Below are 24,937 nucleotides of genomic sequence, written 5' to 3'. Positions count from 1 at the left end.
ATGGTACATTGTGGTTAACCAATTTGTTTTGATGTTGGGTGTCACTCACTCAGCAATCATCAAAGTAAGTCTTTGCAGACCTGCAATTGGTCATTTTTTTTCTCCTTCAGTTTACTATGAGATAGTCCAGGGGTGGATATAATGTCAGTGAATTAGTAACCCCTGGAGTATTGAGGATGTTTGAGGCCCAATGGGTGTAATTGGTATCTGTGGAATGTAATTTTCAAATTGACATTAACCCAGTAAGAGACAGATTCAATAATAGAATCTTACAGGGATATCTCAACCCGAGTGAAAGATTTTGACCATCAACGCTCAGGTTGATTAGCCAAAATCTTTCACTCGGATTGAGATATCCCTGTTCACCTGACAGGCCCATGTTTGATGGTTCTCCCATACTTTAACAAGAAATGGTTGATACGAACGTCAATGTGCGTAAAAATGGTTGCCGCATGTATTGATGACATCACTGTCTAGTGCATGTGAGCTGTCTTTTTCCTACCCTGGTTATCTTTTCCCTAGCAACCATGGGATGACCCTGTCAGGTATGGGAGAAACAGCAGTCATTACAAGATAATATTCCAATAGCACTGTACATAATTGCAACTTTCTACTGCATTAAAACACAAAAATCTTCTTTGGGAAAAAACAACATTAAACACTGTTACAATAGATTACTAACCACTTTATTATTATTTTTGCAAAAAAAAATTTTTTTTATAAATAAATCACTTTGCAAAAGATGCAAAAATACATAGTTTGACACAAAATTGATCACAGCAGATCTACTAAATATAAACATTAGCAATGGCTAAAATCCAGGGTTTTAAGTTAATATATGAAAAGGCATAACACTGGACGGATTATAAGCATGGTTAGAATGATGCATCAATTTTTTTTTTTACAAATACTTCGTAAAATACCATTAGCTTAGCACTGGAATGTATAAATCAAAGGTTATAGGAATGTAAATAGTTTTTAAGTTTTGTTTAGGTATCAATATGTTTAGCATCCTCCCAGTATCAGTTTTAACAAGTTCTGTTTGAAAGAACATACATATATTATAGCTAGCTTCACTAAATTAGATTTGTATGTATATATCTAACATACAGAACATTAATTCTAAATTAATAACAAGAAAATTGTTGTGTAAACAAACACAAAACAAATTGGTGTATTAGTCATTAACTACCTTGTAAAATCAATTAAAAATTGGTAAATCAATCAGCACTAATGTTCTTATATAATCACCCACCTCTAAAAAGGTGCAATTTCAACACCATTAATTTTCTTTATATAATCATCAAACAAGAATTATCATAATGTATGTCTCCAATCATATGCTTTATGAAAACTTAAAGATGCTCAATTGCTAACAAATAGGGTTTTTTTCAATAAAAAACAAGAGCAGACAAATTTGTATTTTTCTTCAGTTATAAAAGTTACTTACTTTACCCGATTACCACCATTGAAAAGTTTGAATTTCTAATTTTACTTCAAGATAAAATATTAAAGATAATTAATTGCAATTGAAGTTGGCAAGAACTAGCAGATGTTAATATCAAGGTGTTATCTGACTAGAGGTAGGATATCCAAATAAGCAAATAAAAAATTCATACCTTAAAATTACACCATTACATTATTGGCACAAAATCAGACTGCATGGCTTGGACCACAGGATGTCAGAATATATATAATTACCATCAAAAACAATAGAAAATGCTCCTTTTAAACAATATTGCATTAAAATTGAGATTCTCAAATAGGGTATCGGTACTTTGAAATAATACAAGATCATGAATAAATTGTCAGAGTTTTGAAAATGCTTTTTTTCTTTTTAATCAAAACTCAATATCTATTAGGGTGATTTTTTTCTAAAGTACATGAATTGATGTAATGAAAATTTTCACACATAAAGATAATTCAAACTCACTAAATTACTCTAACAACATTATCTTAGCACAAATCTATCATTTTAAATTGAAAACTTAATAAATTACTCTAACAACATTATATCACGGTTGCACAAATCCAAGCATTTTAAATTGAAACTCACAGGTGTATGAAACATCAAAATGGTTTGCTTTATTTTATACCAAAACTTCTACCATGTAAAAAATCAAATACTAAGTACAATGTTTTTAAGCTAATAAAAACAATTATTATACATATACATTAGCAAAAAGTCTGTTGTTAACTTAAATGCAATACATCAAAAACAATGTAAAGTAGATTCAAACTGATCGAGACAAAATGAAAAGATGAATAAATGAAGATACAGGTGTTAAAATTTGGTAATCAAATATTCTTTACCATGAAAATTGCCTGTGAATATATAGAACAAGGTATAACCAAAGGCAATCTGATTAAAATACAATAATCCTTATTATCATTGTTTGAGAAAAGGATTTGGCAACATCAGTTTTAAGCAAAGGAATACAATAAATTAATCAAATCATATGACAAATGTTTCTGAATTGGTATGAAATAAATAAAAATGATAATAAATTAGCTTAAGTGAAATGTTACAAATAAATTAATAGGTGTTAATAAGTGATATACAAATTAAATAGAATGTTCAATACTATTGTTCATTACTATTGTATAATTTTGATTTAAAAGGTGCATTTATTACATAATATCATAAAAAGCTATTATCAAACTGAACTACATATATTGCAAAATATTGCTTTTTTTTCTATCAAAGTCAAACAATATCAATAGTGAGAAACACTGACAAGTTCTCTACAGTTTACTACAGAACCACAAAAAAACCATGTATGGACGGATATTATCAAAAAGTCTAGAATAAACTTTCAGCGAAAAAAATAAAAATACTCCATGTTGCTACCTAAAGTTTTTCCGTTTTCATCTCTTCCATCCCTTCTTCTGTTTCTCTTATCTTTATCTCTTTTTATCACTTCTGCAGTCCCTCCATCTTCATCCCTTTCCATCACTTCTCCGGTCTCTCCATCTTTATTTCTTTCCATCACTCCTCCAGTTGCGTAGTACTGTTTTGACTTTATCTTCATCTTTCCACCTCAGTTGAATCTGACAAAATTTTATAATCGTGCATATACTGGGCTTATACATACTAGAAGTACCCATACTGTTTAAGTATCATAATGTCAGGAATATTAGAAATACAAATCAATTTTCAAATATGTTATTGACATGCCAATATCCTGTCCATTTTCAGTATGAAAGATTGACAGCACTTAATCTTTAAGAACCATTAACTTATAATTATTAAACCATTACATAAAAATGATAAGATTGAAAAATTAACAGATAAAAGTTGTAATTTTAACACTGTCCTGATCTCCAAATGAGATAATACATCACTTTATTTAAACAAATCTTACCTGGTCCCACACATCTGTGGGTTGTCTCCCCTTATCCACAGGCTTGGGCCGAGACGGCTGTGCGGTGATACCTGTTAAAAGGCGAATTTCATGAGACAAAATGCCAGTGAAGAAAACTAGGATGAAATTGAAATGTTTGTTTGTTTTTGTTTTACATCTTATTATCAGCCAGGGTCATTTAGGATATGCCAGAGGAAAATCGCAGTACCTGGAGAAAAAACACCTATTGTATATTATTACCTTTACTATTGCAACTGTCCACAGTAAAATTTGAAAACTTGAAACTCAAAGTTGGAAGGCTGTAGTGGTAATATATCAATAACACCCTGAAGTTTAATGTAGAAGTGAATCACTTTGGGAATGCAAATTATCTATTATCTATTTTATCTATTTTAAAATTATATCTACATGGGCAATATGTATATCAAAAATACCCAAAGAACTGAAATACTAGGTGATTAATGATAGTGATGTCTGTTGAACAATGAACAAATACTGCCCCTCCTCCAATGATGTTGAAAGATACCACATACAACCTCTATTGACCTAGAATGACCTATCATGATCTATATACTGACCAGTACTGGACACTGTCCTCATGGTGTTTTTAATTTCGTCCCTCAATGGTCCACTGTTGTACTTGGACATCATGGTCATCATCAGCCTCGTGCCACCATGGCGTTCAAATATCTGCCGAAGGCGGGGGTCACTCTTTATCAACATCTGGATGATAATTAACCCTTGAAACAAAAACACATAGCTTTACAGTCACACAAAATAATTACACTGTCTTAATCTTCTGCTGGTAGTGAGAATACTATGGTGTAATAAAAATTTTCCAAGTTAACTCTATTCTAGAATGATATCTATATACATGCAATCTCACTGAAGTTCACTGTATTCAGGATTACAAACCCATTCCGTATTTGTATATTACAGAGTTATCTGCCCTTGTGGGTAGGTATTGATTGTAACGTCATGTGTTTACAAGCATAATGTCATACTTTTAGGAGAAAACGATGTGAATTGCGCTCACCAAGTAATGACATAACAATCGATAACTACCCGCAATGGAGCTAACTTTTTAATATGCAAAGACAGAATAATCTCCAGAATCTCTAGGATAACCTACCAATTACATCCAGCAGTTCACTCTCTCTAGGAATATATACCAATATTCTCCAGAAGTTAACTCTCTAGAAATGCATACCAATAATCTCTAGAAGTTCACTATCTCTAGGATTACCTTTCAGTAATCTCTAGAAGTTCACTATCGCTAGGAATACATAAGGGCTGTTCCAGCAAAACATATATGGTAGGGGGGGAAGGCACTTTGAAATTTGTAGAGTCACCGATAGAAGCGATTTTCAATTTTGTTGACCCTCACACATATCTATTTTTTTGTGAACAAGATTATGGTATAGAAGCGATTTAATTTTTTATTTTGCTCCAACATCTTTTTGGATTTACATATTTTGATTTCTAGTATCACTGAAGAGTCCCGGGACAAAATTGCACAGTATGTGGTGCAGTGAACTATTGTTTGATATGCTGCATCTATTCTAAATTTGTATAAAGATACAATCCTCGCAGAACCAGCGGAATTCTACTAAAGATACAGAAGTATTTCACAAACGTAATGCAAGTGTAGACATCTAGACATTCACACTTTAGCTTGTGAACTGCCACTATCTCCTCGACTTAATACCAGTGAATTTAAATAATGATCTGTTGATGACAACAGTATTTTTCCAAAACTAATCCATTGTTTCTCTGTACCATTGATAAGTTTGAATGTATATTAATATTTTAAATAAATATTCTGTCATTACGTGTATATCAAAACACCCATGAAATAAAATGATTGTTTTTTATTGAAGATAAACAACACATTATTGACAGAAATTAAAATTATTCTCAACTGTTAATTTTGTAGTCAGGGTGACTGACAACAACATTATAAAACACAAATTTTGCATTTCATTTCAAAAATTGCTTCAGATAGACCCACCCAAAGAAGTGATTTTATTGAAAAGCCACTCTGGCACAGAGGTGATTTTATTTTGAACCCACCATGGCAAATACTAGTTTTTAAAGTGCCTTCCCTGGGTGCCATATATGTTTTGCTGGAACAGCCCTAACAATAATCTCTAGAAGTTCACTATCTCTAGAATTACCTTCCAGTAATCTCTAGAAGTTCACTATCGCTAGGATTACCTTCCAGTAATCTCTAGAAGTTCACTATCGCTTAAGTTCTATCGCTAGGAATATATAACAATAATCTCTAGAAGTTCACTATCTCTAGAATTACCTTCCAGTAATCTCTAGAAGTTCACTATCGCTAGGATTACCTTCCAGTAATCTCTAGAATTTCACTATCGCTAGGAATGCATAACAATAATCTCTAGAAGTTCAAGTTCACTCTCTTTCGTAACACATACCAATAATCTCCAGAAGTTCACTATCTCTAGGAATACATAACAATAATCTCTAGAAGTTCAAGTTCACTCTCTTTAGTAATACATACCAATTATCTCCAGAAGCTCACTCTCAGTGTTGACTCTAATGAAATCCAGTAATTTCTGCATACAGCCAAACTCTGCAAGCTTCATGTGAAGTTCATGCTGTAAAGTTAATAATTTTGTTTTCAAAGCAGCATCATATCTGAGATAAACACATCTGTTTTCAGATATGAATATCAGCACTAAAATTGAGGGATTATCTATGCTTGTTATTTTGCATGACTATAACTATATGCAATGTAGCTACTACACATGGACTCAAAGTTTTACATAGTCAACTTTTATTCCAATGGTAAATATAGTATGTGTTACTAATTTGTTGACTCATAATGTGGTTGTATATTGGGGTTCTTCGTATTTTGATGAAGAGCAAGACAGTCTAAAATAATTGGCATAAAATGATTTTGTTTCTCCAAAAGTAATCTTAAATAAACCCAGGTACATCTAAATGTACAGCGATGTTATACTTACATCTCCAAAGTGTACAACATCGTAGATGAGAGAGATGAGATGTCGCCTGTTTGCCTTAGGAGCCGTGAACACCCCTGAAATGACCCTGTGTCCAGCCTCCTTGACCAGCAGCTGGCGACACTGCTGAGCCATAGGCTGTCGCGGGTCAAGGGTCAGACCAGTAACTGGTATACCAAAGTCCACTGACTTCTTTATCTTCTCGGTTTTCTTACTCTGTTCTACAACTGTCAAAAAACTTAATTGTGAGTTAAATGAATGCATTGCCTTTAATATTTATACAATAATGTATATAATACATCATCAACTGATATTTTAAAGACTGAGCAAAATAATTCCTAATCCAATAATATTCCTGTTTTTATATGAATATTAAAATACATTTTACATATGTCCTTTTTAGCTCCTTTTTGATTCTTGAAGAATATTCTAGGATAAAATTTCAACATCAATTTGCCAAACAAATGTATCAATAATCTTTGAATTACAAAACTACCTTTCGGTAGACAGAACATAATTATGATCCTTTGAATAAAGGGTAAATATGGTACTTAGATTCATAACAGAAGACAAAGAGGGGGAACTCACTTCACTAATTAATTTAGTTAGGTCATGAAAAGAGGTTTAAAAAATCATAATCTTACACTCAGCCAATCGGGCTGCAGTCTCCGGGTCATCAATACCGTCTCCCGAGGTGGAGCTGACCGTCATCGTCTCGTCAGTGTCGCCCGATCCTGATGACACGCTGAAGGCCGGGTGCGCTGACCCAGGCCGAGGACCTATCGCCTCCTTAATGATCACAGCAAAGTCTGGTGACATCTGGTGGAGGGCGACGTTTAGTTTCTTTTCCATATCCTTCCTGTTTACTGCCGAGTGTGGCCTGATAAAGGAATATATTACTGAGTTATCCCCCCTTATGGATCTGTATTGATAGTTATGGTATGTGTCTCTCAGTATATAATACCGTCATATCGTCAGTGTTATGTCACAATCAATATTTACCTACAAGGGCAAATAACTCTACATTATGCAAAAGTTGAACAGACAATTTTCATCAGCATTTCCTCTAAATCACTTGTTCTTAAATATGACTACAATGCAAACAAATACCCTCAAACATTTTGATCAAGAGATGGTTACATTTAACATACCTTCTTCGAGTTGCCTTGGATGAAGGAAAAAGGATCTTCTCTTCTATGGGTTGTATGTTACATCTGAGGATCTGACAGGCAAGGACCTGTTACAGTAATTAACACCAATTATTAATGTGTTAATTAATATACAGCTATTATCTCTTGTTTCTATTTTGTTCAGAATAGCAATTATTACATAGAACAACATTCTCACTTTATACCCACACAATGAATGTATTCTGTATAGAGTTTCTAAAAACAAAAACAAATCTTTCTGGGACTGAAAGTGTCAATCATTTACTGGTATATAAAACTGACCCTTTTGTTTATAACGAAGTGGACAATATGAAAATGAAATTACTTTAGAACTGCATTTACATTGTCCTAAAAAATTATGTTGTTCTGAGCAGATAAAAAAATAAGTGAAAATTTTAGATATGTTGCTGACCATCCTTACCCCAACCTTAGCTTGTATATCACAAGGTTATCACTAACATGTGCCTTTTAAATGTCATCATTTAATATGATAAATCACTGCAATAAATATATAGCCACACAAAAAACTCACAAAATGTAGACAAAAAAAGAATGAAATGAATTGTGAAATGTTGAACATTCTTTGATGAAGACAGAAAAGGAATTTCACATTGCATGCATGTTCCCTGGTATGTGTTTACAAAGTACCTCTGGGAAGCTGATTAGCAAAAAATATTAGTAGTTCAAAGCATATACTAAGTGAAATAGAAACTTTTCCATGCATGCATATGGAGATAAACTGAATGAAGAGAATTGGGAAATACATATTTGCAATTTGTAATTGCAATAGAATGTACAATGCATTGACAAAAATAAGCATGGTTGTAACTATTATTTTTAATATTGCTGATACCGATTCTTAAACTACTTTTTATTTAGATTTTTGAGAATCACTCTATATACTTTTAGCAAACACATGGAATCTTTATTCATTTCACAAATTATATTTTACCTAATACATAATGCATGGACAAATCACAGAAAATTTAAAAGTATAGAAAGTTGTTATGACTTCAATTCTAAAATTGACAATTAAATAACGATATTGACACAAATTTTGTTATGTTTGTTTCATTTTTCTTTAAACATGTATTCTGTATTTGATCTGACAAAAAAGTTGAAAAAGAAAGGTGCATGTGTTGCTACATAATGGTGAATACAAGGTTGACCTTTATCTTATTTCAAGGTCATTCATACCCTACACTATGGTGTCCAGCACTGCAAACAGGAAACACAAACTCTGTCATGCAACAATCTGTACATAAAACTCTATTGCCTAATCTCATATTATTTAATGTTTGATCAAGCATTTTCTTCTGTGATAACAATAATGTAATCTATGATCACTTTAAAGCAAAGCATTTCTGAGGTATTCGGTTTTAAATTTCTGCAAAGTCTGAAAATAAAATGATTTTTAATTTTAAAAAAATGAAAATACAAGGTCCAAAGAAGATGATAAATTTCCGAAGAAAATGTCAAGGTCACCTCTAAACATCCAAGATGGCTGCAAATATTGGATCTTTTTGTGAAGATCAGCTATAATATCACTTCAAATCACACATAACACACCTTTTGATGTCAAAATTAGAGATGTGGTATTGTACAAACCTGACATAGATGATCAGAAGCACTCAGTAGTGGCGTCACACAGTAGAATACACCAGCCTCGTACAAATATCTTCGGAGATTCCTCCGCTCACTAGCCAGGCCTTGATCGTTCTCCGTGCTCTGTTTAGCCGACTTTGATTCATTGTCAGCATCAGTGTTGGTCTCCTTCCTAATTTAATATTCAAATCATTTTAAGTTAATGATTTTTTTCCCCAGTAAATCTAGTAATTTTGGTAAGTTCAATGCATTATGTTTAACTGTACCATGATGATCATACCAAACTATCGAATTAATCCTAGCTGAAGGTACTCGTTAGTTTATAATCTGATATATTCTTCAATAATCATAATTTTTATCTGTTAACAGGACATAAAACAAAATCAAAACCTGCAAAACAACTTCTTCTTTAAAACACAAAATCCAAGATATCTCCTGTCATCTTTGGTAACTTCTTTGTAAAAGTTTACATTTCTAGATAATTTCATGGGTAATTTAAGGTGAAATCACATTTAAATAATTTAACAGCTATGTAAAGAATATAAGACGCACAATATAAATTTCACATTTGAAATATAACTGAAGAATTTCCTCATGTTTTAACAGAATTTGAATAAATGGTAGACTACAATACTTATTTGGTGATCAGTTTCTTTGATTTCATGAAGACAGAAGTCAAGAACAATGAAATATTTTGAAACGCTAACAAATAAAAAGACTTTTACATACCCGGATTTTTCCACGTTATTGCTGACCCAGCCGTTTTCCTTCTTGCCTGCACCAGAAGGTGGGCGACCATTGACCGACTTACTACTGGGAGGTCGGCCATTTGTGGTGCCTTTATTAGAATTATTTCTGTTATTATCACTTCCTGGTGGAGTTGCATGCTTCTGCAGATTTGGAAACTCTTTACAGGTACACAGAGATATGCATAAGAAGAAATCCAGGCAGACTTTTATCAGTTCAATTTCAGCCCTCACGAACATCTGGGAGAGGTCCACAGTCCCATTCCTTAAAATTGCCCTCTCCACAAGGAGCCTCTGATTGGTGCCTTTTTTAACCACAGTACCCGATATGTCCTGTTTCATTCTCATCTTTGGGTCATATAAAAGGTCAGCCAAAACAAGCAGACGACGCAGCTGGGAGGAGAACTGGGCCATTACCACAGCGATAAGACGTCCTGCGATGTCCCAGATAAAATGGGTGAGGACTTTGTTCAGTTTGGACAGCTTCAGCCTACAACATTGTTTAATACATATATTCAAAGTTCTGTACACAATTATCACAGTAAAGGGGAATTCAAATATATGGCAGACAAAATATTTTGAATAAATAATTCATGAGAATTGTTCACACCCTTCAAAAGCTTCATGGTGTCTAGCATATAAACTTTTCCTCCATATTTGTTGGCCATGTGTTATAATCTGCCTGCTCCTTCAAACGCAAGTGAAGATAATTTTCCTTCAGCTATGATGAGATAGAGAAATACTTTATTCCCACAGTAAATCTCGAATGAGTAAGTCAACAAGTCATTTGTAGGATACAGGACAGGACAGAATTCCACATTTATAATACTTTTAGACCATAGCCATGCACACAAATAAATCTTGAATGAATTATGAGAATATCTGGTTTCCCCTTATTCGGAAACTTAAAATTAGACAAATTGAGGATACTTCATTTACAAAACTCATTTTGATGATGACTTTATATCTTAAATGTAAACGTTGAATCTAAAGTTAATTTACTTCTGTATACAGAGTGATGTGATTTCAAGATTTGGACATGTACCTCTGTGATTCTACATGTGCGAACTGATGCAGGTCTATCTTGTAGAAGTCATGTCTGGATTTACTAGCAGCCCAGATACAGACATTGGTGAGTACCCTGACACAGTGACTGATGACGGACACTCCCGGGGACGGCGTACCAGAGGTAGTGGACGCTGTCAGGCCAATCTTCTGTGGACAGCCATCATCATCCACTTCTACCTTAGCTATCAAAGATGCAAGGTCATTAAAACACTGTTCATCATTTGTACTGCATTGAACATCTTATCTTAAAATGGGCCATTCTGGAATACATCCATAAATCTATGAAACATAAAACAAACCATACAGATATCACCACAATAGAGCTAATCAACGTAATTCCAAATTATAGTATCAGTATTAGTGGATTTTGTTTTTGCAATAAGCCAATGTTGTAAATCTCTGGGGAGCATTCAGTCTGAGCTGCCATTTAGCCACTGACAGTTTACTACTCATTATCAGCTAAGTCAATTATCATCCTGCTCAAGGATACAACACAGTACCTTGATCAGTATACTGATGGCATTTCTTCAATCTAGTTCAAACAGTGCCCTACCACTACTGTCATATTTTGTAACAGTTGATGTATGATCACTACCTTCTCTACGTATGATGTCACACATCACACGACACAGCGTATGTAGTCCGTTCCACAGCTGTGTTTCCCGTTCGTGCCGGTTCCTAATCAGTGGCAGTTTCTGAGTGTCCCCAGCTAGACTGTAAGCCTGTAACAGTTCTATCTCCATGGTGGCTGGTACCAGATAGTCAGCGATATGAACCATCAGGTCACGGCAGCGACCACGACTCCGTGTCATAAAGGTGTTGGCTAGGACACAAGCAGCTTCTGCACATACATGTCTACAATAATACAAGTACTTGATATAAATAAGAGACCCTTCTTGTTACCGCTTATCTCTTAATCACCAATGCTTCATTGGTATAGGTGTAAATATTTCTTTTTTTAAATTATGTTTTTGCAATAGAATAATAATTTCCTCTGGTTTTATTGATATTTTCTTGTGTTGAGTATAGCAATATAACTTGGCTATAAAGGCCATTTTTCATTGTCAATTTTGTGGTCTTTATATCATCATTTTATCTAAGCTTGAGAGAAAAGTTTATATAAACTCAGTAATAAGTAGTACCTGCACTTTGACTCCTTGATACAGCGTAGTACTAGTGTCATCAGGTCCTCATCATCAATGGTAAAGGCGATCCCCAAGTCCTTCATGGTCAGGGCTGACAGCAGGGCCAAGGCATGCTTCTGGGGACAACTGCAGTGAGGAAGATATAAATCAATGGAATGTGCATAGTCAGTAAGACAGGAGAAGAAAGTATAAATGAGATGGTAGAAGGTAAGAGACCTACAGGCCATTGTGACATTACACCACTAGTTCTCCATCTTTAGGGTGTGGTGGCCAGACAACTATTAAATCCTGACATTCTACTGCTAACAGTTCAACTTTTGGCTGATACTGCCATACAATCATTAAGGTGTTTTGACACTCTACAATGAGCCCTCTACCTAAAACTACTGTGGCTTCCAATAACTCTCCATCTCTAGAATGAGGTGGCCAAACTATTAAGGTATACATGTACATCTGAATTTTAACTACTAGTCAACCAACTCTGCATCATAAGCTCAAGTCCCACATGACATTGTTGCAGTTGCTATAGGTACTGACAGTAAGTCGGTCATTTTTCTCAAGGTTCACCACTAAAACCTAAAACTTAATAGCTGATATGTTCTGTTGACAGGGAGCAAAATGCAAATTGTAAAAGCTTGTCATAACATAATTTACCAAGGCCCATCCTGTAGTATTTTAGTGGCGGTTGGTATAGCCCCATTCTGTATCAGCCCTAAAGAAATCTCATCTGAGTGCTGTACAGCTTCCATCATCACCTGGGTGTACACCTCCTGAACAAACAAAATGTCAACAGGTTCATAGTTCATTACTATAACAGTTATAACACTATTTGGTATACAAAATACACAACACAATAAAGTCCTAGGTCAAACACATGGCAATGTATGATATAAAGCAAATTAAACAGACACATTTTCTTGGATATAGTTTAAATTTTAATCAGATTTTGAAAGTGATTGTCTTTGGTTAAATGGCATAATGCTAGTTGAAAACATAAATCAATACCCTGTGATATCCCTGCAACAAATAGCATATTACCTACATTGGCACAGAAAAGATAAAAATGCATGAGAATTAATGCATAAAATATCAACCCAAAGTTACAATAACCAAACAAATTAGTACCAGGGGGGTATATTACATACACTCATTTTGACACTGTTTCCTCTGGTCACATCAATGACGGGTATAGCCTCATTCTGGATATTCCACGAGAGTTGTGGGTACTGGGCGAGGCGACGGAACAGACAACAGATGGCGTACTTGGCTTCAACCGTCTCCTCAATCTGTAGGTGTCGCATCAGTCCAGGAAACACACGCATCACTGGCTCCAGCCAAACTGCGAGGTACTCTTCATGACTGGCAATCTATGATATAAAAAAAGTAAATAATATAGAGCTTTCCTCAAGGTTGTACTGTAAATCACTTTACATGCCGTATTTTGTGTCATCCTTGCTCCTAACATATTTGTGAATATATAAATGCAAACAAGGTCTCTAACTGACATACAATTATTCACAGAACAACTAACGGTAAATTTGTATTTGAGTTCTCATAAAATTATAAAATTATTAAGAAAATTATCTCACATGATATAGTGGTTTACAATAAGAAGAAAGTTATTAACCCAGACAATGCTTCTTTGATGTACCAGTACATTGATCAAGTGCTTAAATGGCATTGTATATAAAATGACAGACAAAAAATAGTTAAAAATAGATAACTGTAGATTTATGTTTCGAGTACAAGGTACAGTAGATAAACATACCGCTTCCAAAACTCCTACAGCAGCTACATATGGTTGGAGGGGTCGCATGGACAACAAGATCTTCTCTACTTTGTTGAGGATGTCAGCCACCATGAACTTGGCGGTGTTACCCTTGTGGAAACACAACTGTTTAACAAGTCCAAGGGCCAGCTCCTGGACTTCCACTATCACTTCATCAGCTAGGAAGGCAAGGATCTAAAACAGTACAGATAGACTTTCTTTTATACAGTGCTTAGATTGACAATGGTTCAAACAACTTTTATAATGTATTGCTTGTCTAATTTAGGTTATATGTCTATACGCAGCCAAACCTGTCTTTTAAGACCACCCAAGAGCCAAAGAAAAATGGTCTTTACAGTCAAGTTGTCTTCATACTCAGATCATATTGTGTCAGCAGATCTTTATACAGTGGTCATATCTCTGAGGCAGATTTTACCGTATATAACTTTCAAGTGTGATTGTAATGTAATATCCTAACATTACATCATATATAAAGTACATTCAATTATGCCTTACTGACCACCTCTGTATACCTGTGTATTAAGACATTTTATTCTTCGACCTTCGAGTGATCTTTATAGAGTTATATTGCGAATTTGCATATTACAGAGTTATCTGCACTTGCGGCTAGGTTTTGGTTTGTTTATTTTTACGTCCTATTAACAGCCAGGGTCATGTAAGGACGTGCCAGGTTTGTTGGTGGAGGAAAGCCGGAGTACCCGGAGAAAAACCACCGACCAGCGGTCAGTACCTGGCAACTGCCCCACATGGGATTCGAACCCGCATCCCAGAGGTGGAGGGCTTGTGGTAATATGTCGGGACATCTTAACCACTCGGCCACCGCGGCTAGGTATTGATTGTGACGTCATGTGTTTGTGAGTGTAACGTCATATATAACTTCGGACAAAAAACGTTAATTGCGCTCACAAAATAATGACGTAACAATTGATACCTATCCGCGAGGGAGCTTACTCTGTATTATGCAAAGATGGAATAGTTTATAGGTTTGACTGTACACACAAATATGTTAAACAATGGTTATCCTTGACAGCTCATCCTGTAGGTATAGCGATAGAAACCCTAACCTGTTCCACTTGTTTTGTGTCAACCTCCGACTTGGAGTCCAGACTGGACACCAAAGTGAGGAAGGCCTTGTTGGAGGTTCTCTTAAGGGGCGCATCACTCAGCTTCTGTAGCATTCCAAGGAGGGTGGGAAGTTCTACCTCATCTACAAACCGGGTAGATAAACAAAATGTGTATAATACCATATCTATATGTCACAATATCAGACATACTTCCAAATTCGTATAAAATGTACAGCATACCAAATTAAAGATAAAATTCCCAGATAATTTTAGCTTCCAAAGGTAATATCTACCAAGTGATATGAAATGGATAAAAAAACTTCTGTTAAAAGAAATCAATCATTCAATATAATACAGTACATGTACATCCTTGTAGTATTTGTTGTAAATAATATATTAAATATCATTGTTCTCAATGTTACCTTCATTATCTGAGTCTGAATCATCTCCGTAACTCTCCACAGTAGGTTCAGGTGAGTGCTTGATGTCAGGTTGTTTGGGTTTCTGTGGCTGAGTGACACATTCACACCCCGTATACATCTGTAGATCCCGTGGGGCCTGGTTAACCTGCTCCATCCGGGTAAGGATGGCTTCAATGTCTTCACTGTCAGGATCCCTTAGGGAAAAACAGCATGACGATCATTAACTTAATCCTTTAGCTATAAAGTTATTAAAGATGTACCTGGTATAAGGTTTTGGTGTTTAGGAAAACAAATTTTATGGTACCTAATGAAAACCGTGTACTGATCGACAAATCATCAAAGCGGTTTAATTAGCTGCCTTAGGCACCTGGTAGGTCTTCACCTCACAATTAAATGGTGACGAGTATATTAATTTTGTGTTTCTATATTTTCAATGATAATATTTCATCGCAACTAAACTTCACTATTTACAATCATTATGTGTTCTACTGTACCTGTGGCATGCTCAGAATATATTTTCAGCAATTAATTTGGTGATTTGTGTTAGCCAATGAATTATGCAAAATTTAATCGCATGCAATAACATAATTATCATCATAAATGACATGTGCTTTGTTTTGAAATTTGATCGATGAACTGTATATATCACACAAGACTTACTCGGCAGCTCTGAACATGTCCATACGTTTTTTGGCACTTTTGACTCGGGATGGCGGTCTACTTGCTGGGCGGCTGGGCGGGGCGTGAGGAGCGTGTGGGATGAACTTTTGGATGACATCACCATGACCCGACCCCTGTATCTCAAGGTTTTTGGTCTTGCCAATTTGTGTCTGGGACTCATCCTGGTTCCATGATGTGAGATACTCCATGGTGAGGCCCAGATAATGTTCTTTTCTTTCCTCAGCTTTACGGGGGCATATTTTTTCTTTAACTGTTACACTAACATGATTTGCAGCTTCATAGGAATAAAAACACACACACAAAAAATCACAAACTGTGTTACATTATCAAAATATGTATCATATGCATGTACGTATACATACTGGACCCAATTTTACAAAACTTCTTTATAGTATTCATACAAGTTAAAAAGTTGCATTTGATCTACACATTGTTTTGTTTTTTTGTTGTTTTTTTAATACATATATTTACATAACATAATATATTATAATATACATACAGCAGTCTGCGACTTTAAGCACTAGTCTGATGCCCATAACTTGTAATTTTGCAGCCGAACTAGGCCTAGTGCCAATTTTAATGAATTAGTCCGATTGGACTAGTGGCTCTCCATTTCATTAATATCGTTAAATGCTACATTTACAAGAGCAGTGGTCAATTGCATTTTTCAACACATTTTGAGTGCATTTTATATGCGATTATTTCAGTCCGGCTGCATTGTTTTGCGAGAATTTGTGTTCACGAAAGCATCCATACTGGTCAGGATTCGTTACACACAGGCCCTTAATTCATTCCAATAGTCAACTCGTCCATATTGAAACTAAATATAAAATCTGGGACGACTTGTCTACTGAAACAAAACTCAAATGACATGTTTCTTACCTGCGTTACAATAAATAATAGTTCCATGTTGGTCAAGTTCAAATTAAAACTATGATTGAAAATCCGTATATGTCATATTCGATAAAAGTTTCCATCGACAGCACGTTTTCTAATCATAAATATTCCAGGTATGCAAACAGCATTTTGTTGTCAAGTGCTTGGTTATATTTCGCAGTTGTCTCCCATTACCGGAAGTTTACCTTTTCCACATTGAACTCATTTCTGGATTCCGGACTTGCATTGAAAGTTGAAATGTTTGTGTATTTGTTAATATTGTGTAAGTGATTTACGTGTATATATGTTAAGCAAACGATTTAATTATTAGGTTATTTTAACCAGAGCAGGTTTAATTTGTCCCTACTGATGAGTAATGAGGGTTTTTTTGCCGACAACGAAAAAAAATTAAAATTGACATTTCGGCCCCAACATAAACAGCAGTTATCATGATCAGATGATTATGTTCAATAAAACGTACTAGGCTACATGTATATGATTTCAAATTCAAGAACACAAATGATTTTAGTGTAAATAGCTACGTAAACATGTAGAATGAGCATAATGAAGCTCAAATATACGTTTTGAATCGAAGAAGCAAATATAATAAAAAAAAAAAACATTTCCCAACTCCCCCCAAAAAAATGACAAAAAAAAATAAATAAAAATACAGTAGTGTACAGAATTTATTTTATCAGATATTATGATATGCTGTAAAATTTTAAAATCTTGAAAGGCCCACTACTCTCTCGGAGCAAAGTTTAAAGGTAACTTTAGTTTAAAGGTTTTTAAAAAAAAAAAATATACCATAATCATTATGGTCCATAAGAAAATATATACCATTTAATGGTCTAAGAAAAGCATACAACACCACATATACAGTATATGCAAGATTTCCTGTGTAATATGTGATAACTGTTGAGATTCATTTTGCTGTTTTGCCTTCTGTTGCAGTGATAGTCAACTACTGCGCAGTATTTAGGACGACGGCGGAAATATAAACGACCCATGTTATGAAATTTAACATTTTTACTTATTTTAATTAAACTTTTCAGCAGATGATGATTGGTGTAGTATTAACGGCAGAAACATATATACATATAGATTGGAAACTCCTTTTTTGCCTGTGTTGACAGGCAGTGAGACCTCTGGTTTATAGACATTTTCCCTTGGCTAACTACTTTTAAGTGTATTCTTTTAAACATGATATTTTTGCACCAACACAAAGTTTAAACATTATATCATGGTTTAAGTGACCAGTTTTCCCGAATGATATTATCTAATATGATTTTTGAAAGCATTAAAATCAGCAATTTTACCTAGTTTTCAAAAAATCAGACATTCAAAACCGGAAGTGCATTTTGTTTTATTTATATATAAGTTGAAATATAATTTTTTTTATCCAAGATCCTACTCAAACCATCTGAATATTACTTAACTTTTATAAAATATCAAAGTTGTTTTGCTGTATTTAACTAAGAGTTTATCTAAAAAAGCCCTAAGCACATATAATACAGAAGTACATCTGCCGACGTAAAAATGGCGGAGTTACCAATCTCTATGTATATATATGTTTCTGTAAACGGTGTGTTAGTAACTTTTGTGACTCTACAAAGATATCGATCTCATTTTACATTCCCATTTTAAAAATTAAAAGCTGTTTCGAAAGGTAGTAGGGTCATTAAAATTGTCCATAGGAAAACATTACAGAAGTTAAAGAAAGATCCTTAATGTCTGTAATGTTTTCCAGTAATGGAGAATTTGAAGTTAATAAGGAATTCCTTAAATTTAAGGAATGTTCATGGGCCTTGGACACCATGTAGTTCACTCCGTGTCTACATATGCAGTCTAAATATTGTGCACTCCCTATGTACCTGTAGTCTATTAAACGTAGTTCACATTGTGTGTATAAGGATGTAACATTTAGTCTACTACCAACTGTACCTTGATCCAATTACCGGTATATCTAAGTTGTATTTCTTGTAATTTCCACCACCACAAACTGTCAAAAAACATACAATGTGTGAATATGGATGCTTATATTTGATGTTGTAGATCCATAAAAGCATCATTTATTACTGACATTATAGTGGTAAATGTCGTAAGAAATATCACACATTTTGAAAGAACAGCCACAGTCAACACCATGTCAAAATTTCATGTAATAATGGAAAACTGAGTTGCATCACATGACCGAGTCGACATCGGCGATACTGGTATAGATATATGAGCATCCCGAGTCGTATCACGTAGTCAACATCGGCAATACCAATACAGTTCAGAGACTTCCAAGTTTTTTTTAAACATGTACACATTCAAATCAATATTTAAATTTAATTGTTTAAAAACTTTGTGCATACAAACTTTACAAAAATCGGTAAATATGGAAAGTTTAAAACTTAGACAGCTGAAGAAAAATATGTAGAAAGCGTTTAAACACACTTTTTCTATAATGCCAAAAATACAGCAAGTCACAGACCATACAAATTTAAATAATAAATTGAAATTTTACAACAATCTTTCAGATTTATAAACAAGCATGAACTCTCTTTCTGTGGAAGATCATAACTACTGTGTCAAGCTGGGTATGTATGATGACAAGAATACTTTTGAAAGATGCAACATTTAAAAATAATAAGAAAAAAATAACTCACAAGCTGATTTTTTGGTTTAAAAGAATGAAGAACAATAAAAAGGTTATATAAGATATCTGAAACAACTCTATGTAATTAAATGTTAGATTCTTAAATGAAACATTGTGCAAGCATACTTTGAACCAATATTATGCAAGAACATTATTATTGTTTAATTATGATTGATATTGTTTAATTATAATAAGACTACCGGTACATGTATTTCTGTCTCCAAATTATATGGGCTTGCTACACTTAATTTTCTTTCATGAGCAAGTATTATGGTCATGATTTATTTTGAAGCACTGGTAGTTCATTATTGACATTGACCTTTTGTAGAAATTTCTCCAAATGAAAACAGTCCTGCGTATTTTGAAATATTTGACAATGTGATCACCAGTTTTATGAAGGAACATGGTATCCCTGGAGCCTCCTTAGCAGTTAGTCTACATGGCAGTCCTGTGTATGTACAAGGTGAATATTTGTTTATCCTTGCTGAATATGATCATAATAAATACATGAATACACCCATCTATGTAAAATTCTGGATTCAGACTGTAGGAACAATAAATGCCATGTGACAAGTGTGTGGATGTATTACAGACCTCCTTAGCTTCTGCATTTATAAAACCTTATAATTTACACATTACACTGTCACATTATACTGTATAGAGATGATGTCATAATCAGTACATTTTTAAAAATGAAAATAGTTTAATACTTCTTAATAGCTAGACTTTGATTGTCTCATATTTTTACATGCATTGTGAAATAATGATAATAATTGTGAATTCTATGAAAAATCCAAGAACGTTTTACTTACTCCTTATCTATATGATACAAAATTGTGTGTCTTTGTAATTAGAGTTCTTCAGCTATAAAATTAATATTCATAAAATATTTTATTATAATTATAACTCTCTCATCATTTCAGGCTATGGCACAGCAGGACCTGGGAAAGTGGTTTTGTCCAATTCCAAATTCCGATTGGCTAGTATCAGTAAACCAATCACAGCCATAGTTACAATGAAACTGTATGAAAGTGGTTTTCTCTCCTTGACAGACACAGTTTTTGGAACAAAAGGTGTTCATTCTTGTTTTTAACTTTTTACAGTAAAATGCATTGTGCAACAACAACCAATATTGAATATTTGATATACTGAACAAAGGGAAGTAACTGATTCCTAAGATTATATGTATGAAAGTAGATTTTACATATTCCATATAATATATTACATAATGGAGTCTACATGTAGAAAGTTAGCTTGCATATATCCAGTACATGTATACTGCATTGAACAAGTCTGAGTTAAAATATTTTGTGTTTGTAAATGCAGGTATCACAGGTTATAAGCCGTCCAGTAAGGGTGACGGTCGACTGACCAGGGTCACAATTGAGCACCTGCTCCAACACTCAGCTGGCTGGGATAGAGACACAGTGGGAGATCCGGTGTTCTGGAATCTGGAGAAAGTTTGTCCGGGACGTGAACCCACAGCTAAGGAAACTTTACTGTTTTACATGATGTCAAAAAAGCTTCAGTTCTCACCAGGTCAATATGATATTAATATTGATGTTTGTGATGCTAAGGAGTTTGCCTTCCAGGTCAGAAGAATTATTTGATGCAAAATGTGTGCCCTTACTATGAAAGAATTCTCGATGTGCAATGTACATTTAGATACTGTTGTTATGTCCTCCCCAGTGCTTTCCCTCTATGATATCTGGCAGGTGAATTTGATGTCTCACAGATATTTTCTAGTTATATACACGATCAATCAACAATCTTTTCCAAATGATTCCTTTCTATTATTGCTGAATTAAAATAACATTTTTCAGATATTTACATTCATTTGGCTTTTTCAATGTGACCAGATTGCTGTAAGATATTCTCCAATACTACTGGCACATCTGTGATATAACATTTCTAAATAAACATCTAACAGTATACCATCAATCATGAAATATATGCACAGCATTGTGTATGTATGTAATTAAGCGTTTTACCTACTCTAATCCTGGTTACCAATTGCCTGACTACATGTTGTAGGTAAGCGTCATGCTTACTCTAACCTGGGATACCTGGTGCTGGGGATGGCTTTAGAGAAGAAACTAGGAATGGTTTATGAGAACCTTGTACATGAGTGTCTTGGAGATGCCACCAGGGATGTGATGTATGTTGGTACAGAAAAGAAATCTGTAGAGGACTTTCAGGAGGTAATCTATATCTAGCAGAGCTTGTAGAATAATAACATCTTCCTCCACCCGACATGGTGAGACTAGGTTATAAAATCTTTCACCTGGTTTGGGGTGAGACAGGAGAATCTCAGCCCGTGTTTGACAGAGCTTAAGAATCTTATCCCAAGGGTTGAGATCTCCTGTCTCATCCCACAGTATTAATGTTGTGAAACATAAAAATTTCATTTGAGAACATGACTCTATGAAATATGATCCTCTCCATTCGTAATTGTTGATAGATCACTAGTTGTTTGAACCTGACTGATTGTTTATTATTTATACAGGTGGAGTATTACAGTAACCGAGAACCTAGTCTGGCCCCTTCTATAATTCCTGGAGAGGGGCTGGTGACTCCACAGTATGGCTCCTTCCCTATGAAGGATACAGGGTCCTATGGGGGCTGGGTGTCCTCAGCGAAACATCTCCTTGATCTGTTTGACAGGCTGTCTGACGATAGGTATGTACACCCACTTCAGTGTGGTTGAATAGCCTCCAACATTGCTAAACAAGTTCTCTATGTTTTTATTCTTATTTCACACCATTTTATGTAAATGCTTGATTTTGTTTCATGATCAGTACTGTGCAATGTCACTTTTCTGACCTCATGATGTGATCTCATTATGTCGTCATGAGGTCTTAGGTTTGTAAATGGACTCCACACTATTCTATATCATTTCCACATGGACTTATATGTGGTTCCAGCAAATGTTCAAATTTTGTTTGTAGAAAAAGAGATCTATATCATAGAGATCTGAATTTATGATTATTGGTTTTAAATCTATTTCTTTAGCAGTTCCAGTGTCAGTTTACTGAAACAGGAGACCTTCAAAAGAATGCTGCAGCGACCTAGTTATGAAAGTGGAGAAGAGTGGTATGGTCTTGGACTGGATGTTCAGGATGGGGGTGGTAGTTGGGGTCACACAGGAGCTATGGACGGAACATCAACAACATTTCTCCACCATAAATCTGGGTTCAGCTGGGTCCTTCTCTTCAACTCTTGGTCAAGAGACATGGATCTGGATGGCCTTGTCAAATTTGCACTGAGTCATGTGCCAGGATTTCCACTATGGAATCCAGTGATGCCTTCCCTATCTGATCTAAGGGGAGACAACTTCTATAAAATTGAATCCAAAGATAAGGCTCAGATTATTTGTGTGTTGGTATTATATAGGGATCGGATTCCACTCATGAGGGAATTAACTGATCAGGGTAATTGGATCACAGCTATCAACATGTTTATTTATCATCATCAACTATATTTAAACATTGTTTGGAGGAAAAATAAAGACAAAGTTCCCTGGAAAGTAAATTTTTATACTGATGATGATCCTCAACTTTACAAGGATTTTCCTGAGGAATGCGAAACAGATTTGTGGGTTGATGTTCTAGATATGTGTTATTTTAATGAGAAGTTTCATTATGTTTTTATTCGAAAAAAGAAAAATACTATAATGAAACAAATTTTAACATTTCATTTACCTGGTAAAATTCATCTGAAACGTTTGGATGATTTGAAAAAGATAAATTATGATTTGAAAATTCAATCTGTGAGTGTAAGACAAGGTGATGTGTTTGTGTCATCAGTTTTCCTTCACAATGGTGGTCGACCCTGTACTACAATATCCTGGCTACAGATCACACCTGAGAACTTTGTGTACGAGCTAAGTAAAAAGTTATCTCTGGGTATGTTTAGTCTGGAGTTTGTCAAGTTTTACTCGGACGGAGATCTACCCAGTGTTAGTATGATACTGACTACAGAGAAGCCTTCATTGTGTCAGCAACGTCATGATGTGTCCCGTTTTGGGTTTCTGTATGAACTGCACCAGAGTGCGAATGTCCCTGTTCAGTTCCTTTGTGGCTACATGTCCGAGGGCATCCTCAACTACTCTGCTATTTGGGAAGCAAGTCAAAACACTGGCATGTAAATAGATAATTTTTAAAAGTAGACACTGCATGCCTAGCACAAGAGGGCCAAGCCTGACTAGAGATTTATTTTACTTAATAAAACAAAGGAGAGAGTCGTACATAAATATTTGGTTTGTTGTTTTTTCATAGAAAAGTTTTTTATGAAAGAATAAAATGTTAATGTAACATTTGATTAATTTTAAGTGTTCCCGACCTGATTTTAGTGGGTAGACTCAACAATGATTCTAGAAAGGTCCACTGTAGATAACAAGAATGCTCAATTTCATATAGCTTTTTTCTTTTGTGTAAAATCAAGTTGATATAGCTTGTAAATGGGTAAGTGTTATATATGATCTCTGTATGGTCTCTGTCATTCAGCTGATGGAGCATGCTTCTTTGGCTCACTCAGTTGAACTGTAGTTTTCACACTGGAGACTCGGGTTTGATTTCTGGTCTCAACAGGAATGTGTGTTTTTCCCTGTCCAATTTGTTTCTTCCTTGTTTAGATAGATAACAGAGACACCATTTACATATGTACGACCTGCTTCAATAGAGTTATACATGTATAATCAATGTCTTATCCAGTGATTTTAGTATAAGTTTACTGATCAATATCAAATTTGAAAATTGCTGGTCAAAAGTGCTAAAAATATCGCAAGAATTAATATTTATGTACTTTATATCCCTTTAAAAATATTGACCTGAATTTTGCCAAGATTTTAGACTTAAAAGTTTATCTAGCGCATTTTCTCAAGAAATATCAAATTTACACCCTATATATACGCTAGATCACATCATTTGTATTTCTATTAATTACATTGTACATTGTATTTAATATTACTAGTAAATATTTTACTAATAAAATTCCTCACAGAAAGGATAATTCCTTTTCATATATATGTATACCACATAAAATGAATAAGTTCAGCTGGTGTCAACACACAGAAACTGTGTGGTTCAGTTTATTTGAAATATTTTGACAGAAGGTGCACACGCGTACGATGATATAAATCCATAAATGAAATTTTCACACTCGTGCTGTATTGAAAAGATGATTTTGGGTTAATTGTTTTGATGTTAAAAAGAATAACTGCATGTTTTCATACCTTGAAAGCATGAATATAGGCATATATATATGTATGTTATGTTATAAGACAGGAGATGTAACACCTAAAAATGAATATTGAATAGAACCTGAACGGGTTATGAGGAGAAATATGAAAACTTTTTTTTTATAGATTTTCTT

At 34.5% G+C, this 24,937-nt stretch overlaps 2 protein-coding genes across 4 annotated transcripts; one reads left to right on the top strand and one right to left on the bottom strand.

Annotated features, from left to right (window-relative positions):
• Positions 1-669: 669 nt before the first annotated feature.
• LOC138327404 (uncharacterized) lies at positions 670-17,346 on the bottom strand. 2 transcript variants are annotated; one of them, XM_069273472.1, is made up of 19 exons: positions 16,927-17,346; positions 16,024-16,318; positions 15,364-15,557; positions 14,942-15,084; positions 13,857-14,051; positions 13,234-13,455; positions 12,743-12,858; positions 12,086-12,214; positions 11,539-11,798; positions 10,921-11,125; positions 9,859-10,365; positions 9,133-9,301; positions 7,507-7,592; positions 7,000-7,235; positions 6,359-6,582; positions 5,893-5,989; positions 3,944-4,105; positions 3,366-3,436; positions 670-3,051 (listed from the first exon to the last, which is right to left on the bottom strand). In XM_069273472.1, exons 2-19 carry the CDS (start codon positions 16,230-16,232, stop codon positions 2,977-2,979), a joined length of 3,300 nt encoding a protein of 1,099 aa, XP_069129573.1. In that variant the 5' UTR covers positions 16,233-16,318; positions 16,927-17,346; the 3' UTR covers positions 670-2,976. The 2 variants fall into 2 exon arrangements, with proteins under 2 accessions (XP_069129573.1, XP_069129582.1); XM_069273481.1 differs by having other exon boundaries at positions 16,024-17,346.
• LOC138327429 (uncharacterized) lies at positions 17,121-24,890 on the top strand. 2 transcript variants are annotated; one of them, XM_069273518.1, is made up of 8 exons: positions 17,121-17,203; positions 19,446-19,505; positions 19,893-20,027; positions 20,488-20,637; positions 20,891-21,103; positions 21,599-21,765; positions 22,071-22,243; positions 22,580-24,890. In XM_069273518.1, the coding sequence occupies exons 2-8, from the start codon at positions 19,460-19,462 to the stop codon at positions 23,709-23,711; spliced, it is 2,016 nt and encodes a 671-aa protein (XP_069129619.1). In that variant the 5' UTR covers positions 17,121-17,203; positions 19,446-19,459; the 3' UTR covers positions 23,712-24,890. The 2 variants fall into 2 exon arrangements, with proteins under 2 accessions (XP_069129619.1, XP_069129613.1); XM_069273512.1 differs by having other exon boundaries at positions 22,577-24,513.
• Positions 24,891-24,937: the final 47 nt, after the last annotated feature.

This window comes from Argopecten irradians, chromosome 1 (genome assembly GCF_041381155.1).
Source record: "Argopecten irradians isolate NY chromosome 1, Ai_NY, whole genome shotgun sequence".
Lineage (NCBI taxonomy): Eukaryota > Metazoa > Mollusca > Bivalvia > Pectinida > Pectinidae > Argopecten > Argopecten irradians.
The sequence above is the reverse complement of the archived record's forward strand: the minus strand, read 5'-3'. Positions and strand labels throughout refer to the sequence as shown.

What these genes read in the sequence shown, in the direction of transcription:
- LOC138327429 (XM_069273512.1), top strand. Translation starts at nt 19,460, where the DNA reads ATGAACTCTCTTTCTGTGGAAGATCATAACTACTGTGTCAAGCTGG. An exon ending in CACAGTTTTTGGAACAAAAG is followed by an intron (nt 20,638 to 20,890) that starts GTGTTCATTCTT and finishes TTGTAAATGCAG; the next exon opens with GTATCACAGGTTATAAGCCG. An exon ending in AAAGCTTCAGTTCTCACCAG is followed by an intron (nt 21,104 to 21,598) that starts GTCAATATGATA and finishes TACATGTTGTAG; the next exon opens with GTAAGCGTCATGCTTACTCT.
- LOC138327404 (XM_069273481.1), bottom strand. Translation starts at nt 16,232, where the DNA reads ATGGAGTATCTCACATCATGGAACCAGGATGAGTCCCAGACACAAATT. An exon ending in ATGTTGTACACTTTGGAGAT is followed by an intron (nt 5,990 to 6,358) that starts GTAAGTATAACA and finishes TTAACTTTACAG; the next exon opens with CATGAACTTCACATGAAGCT. An exon ending in GAGGACAGTGTCCAGTACTG is followed by an intron (nt 3,437 to 3,943) that starts GTCAGTATATAG and finishes GCCTTTTAACAG; the next exon opens with GTATCACCGCACAGCCGTCT.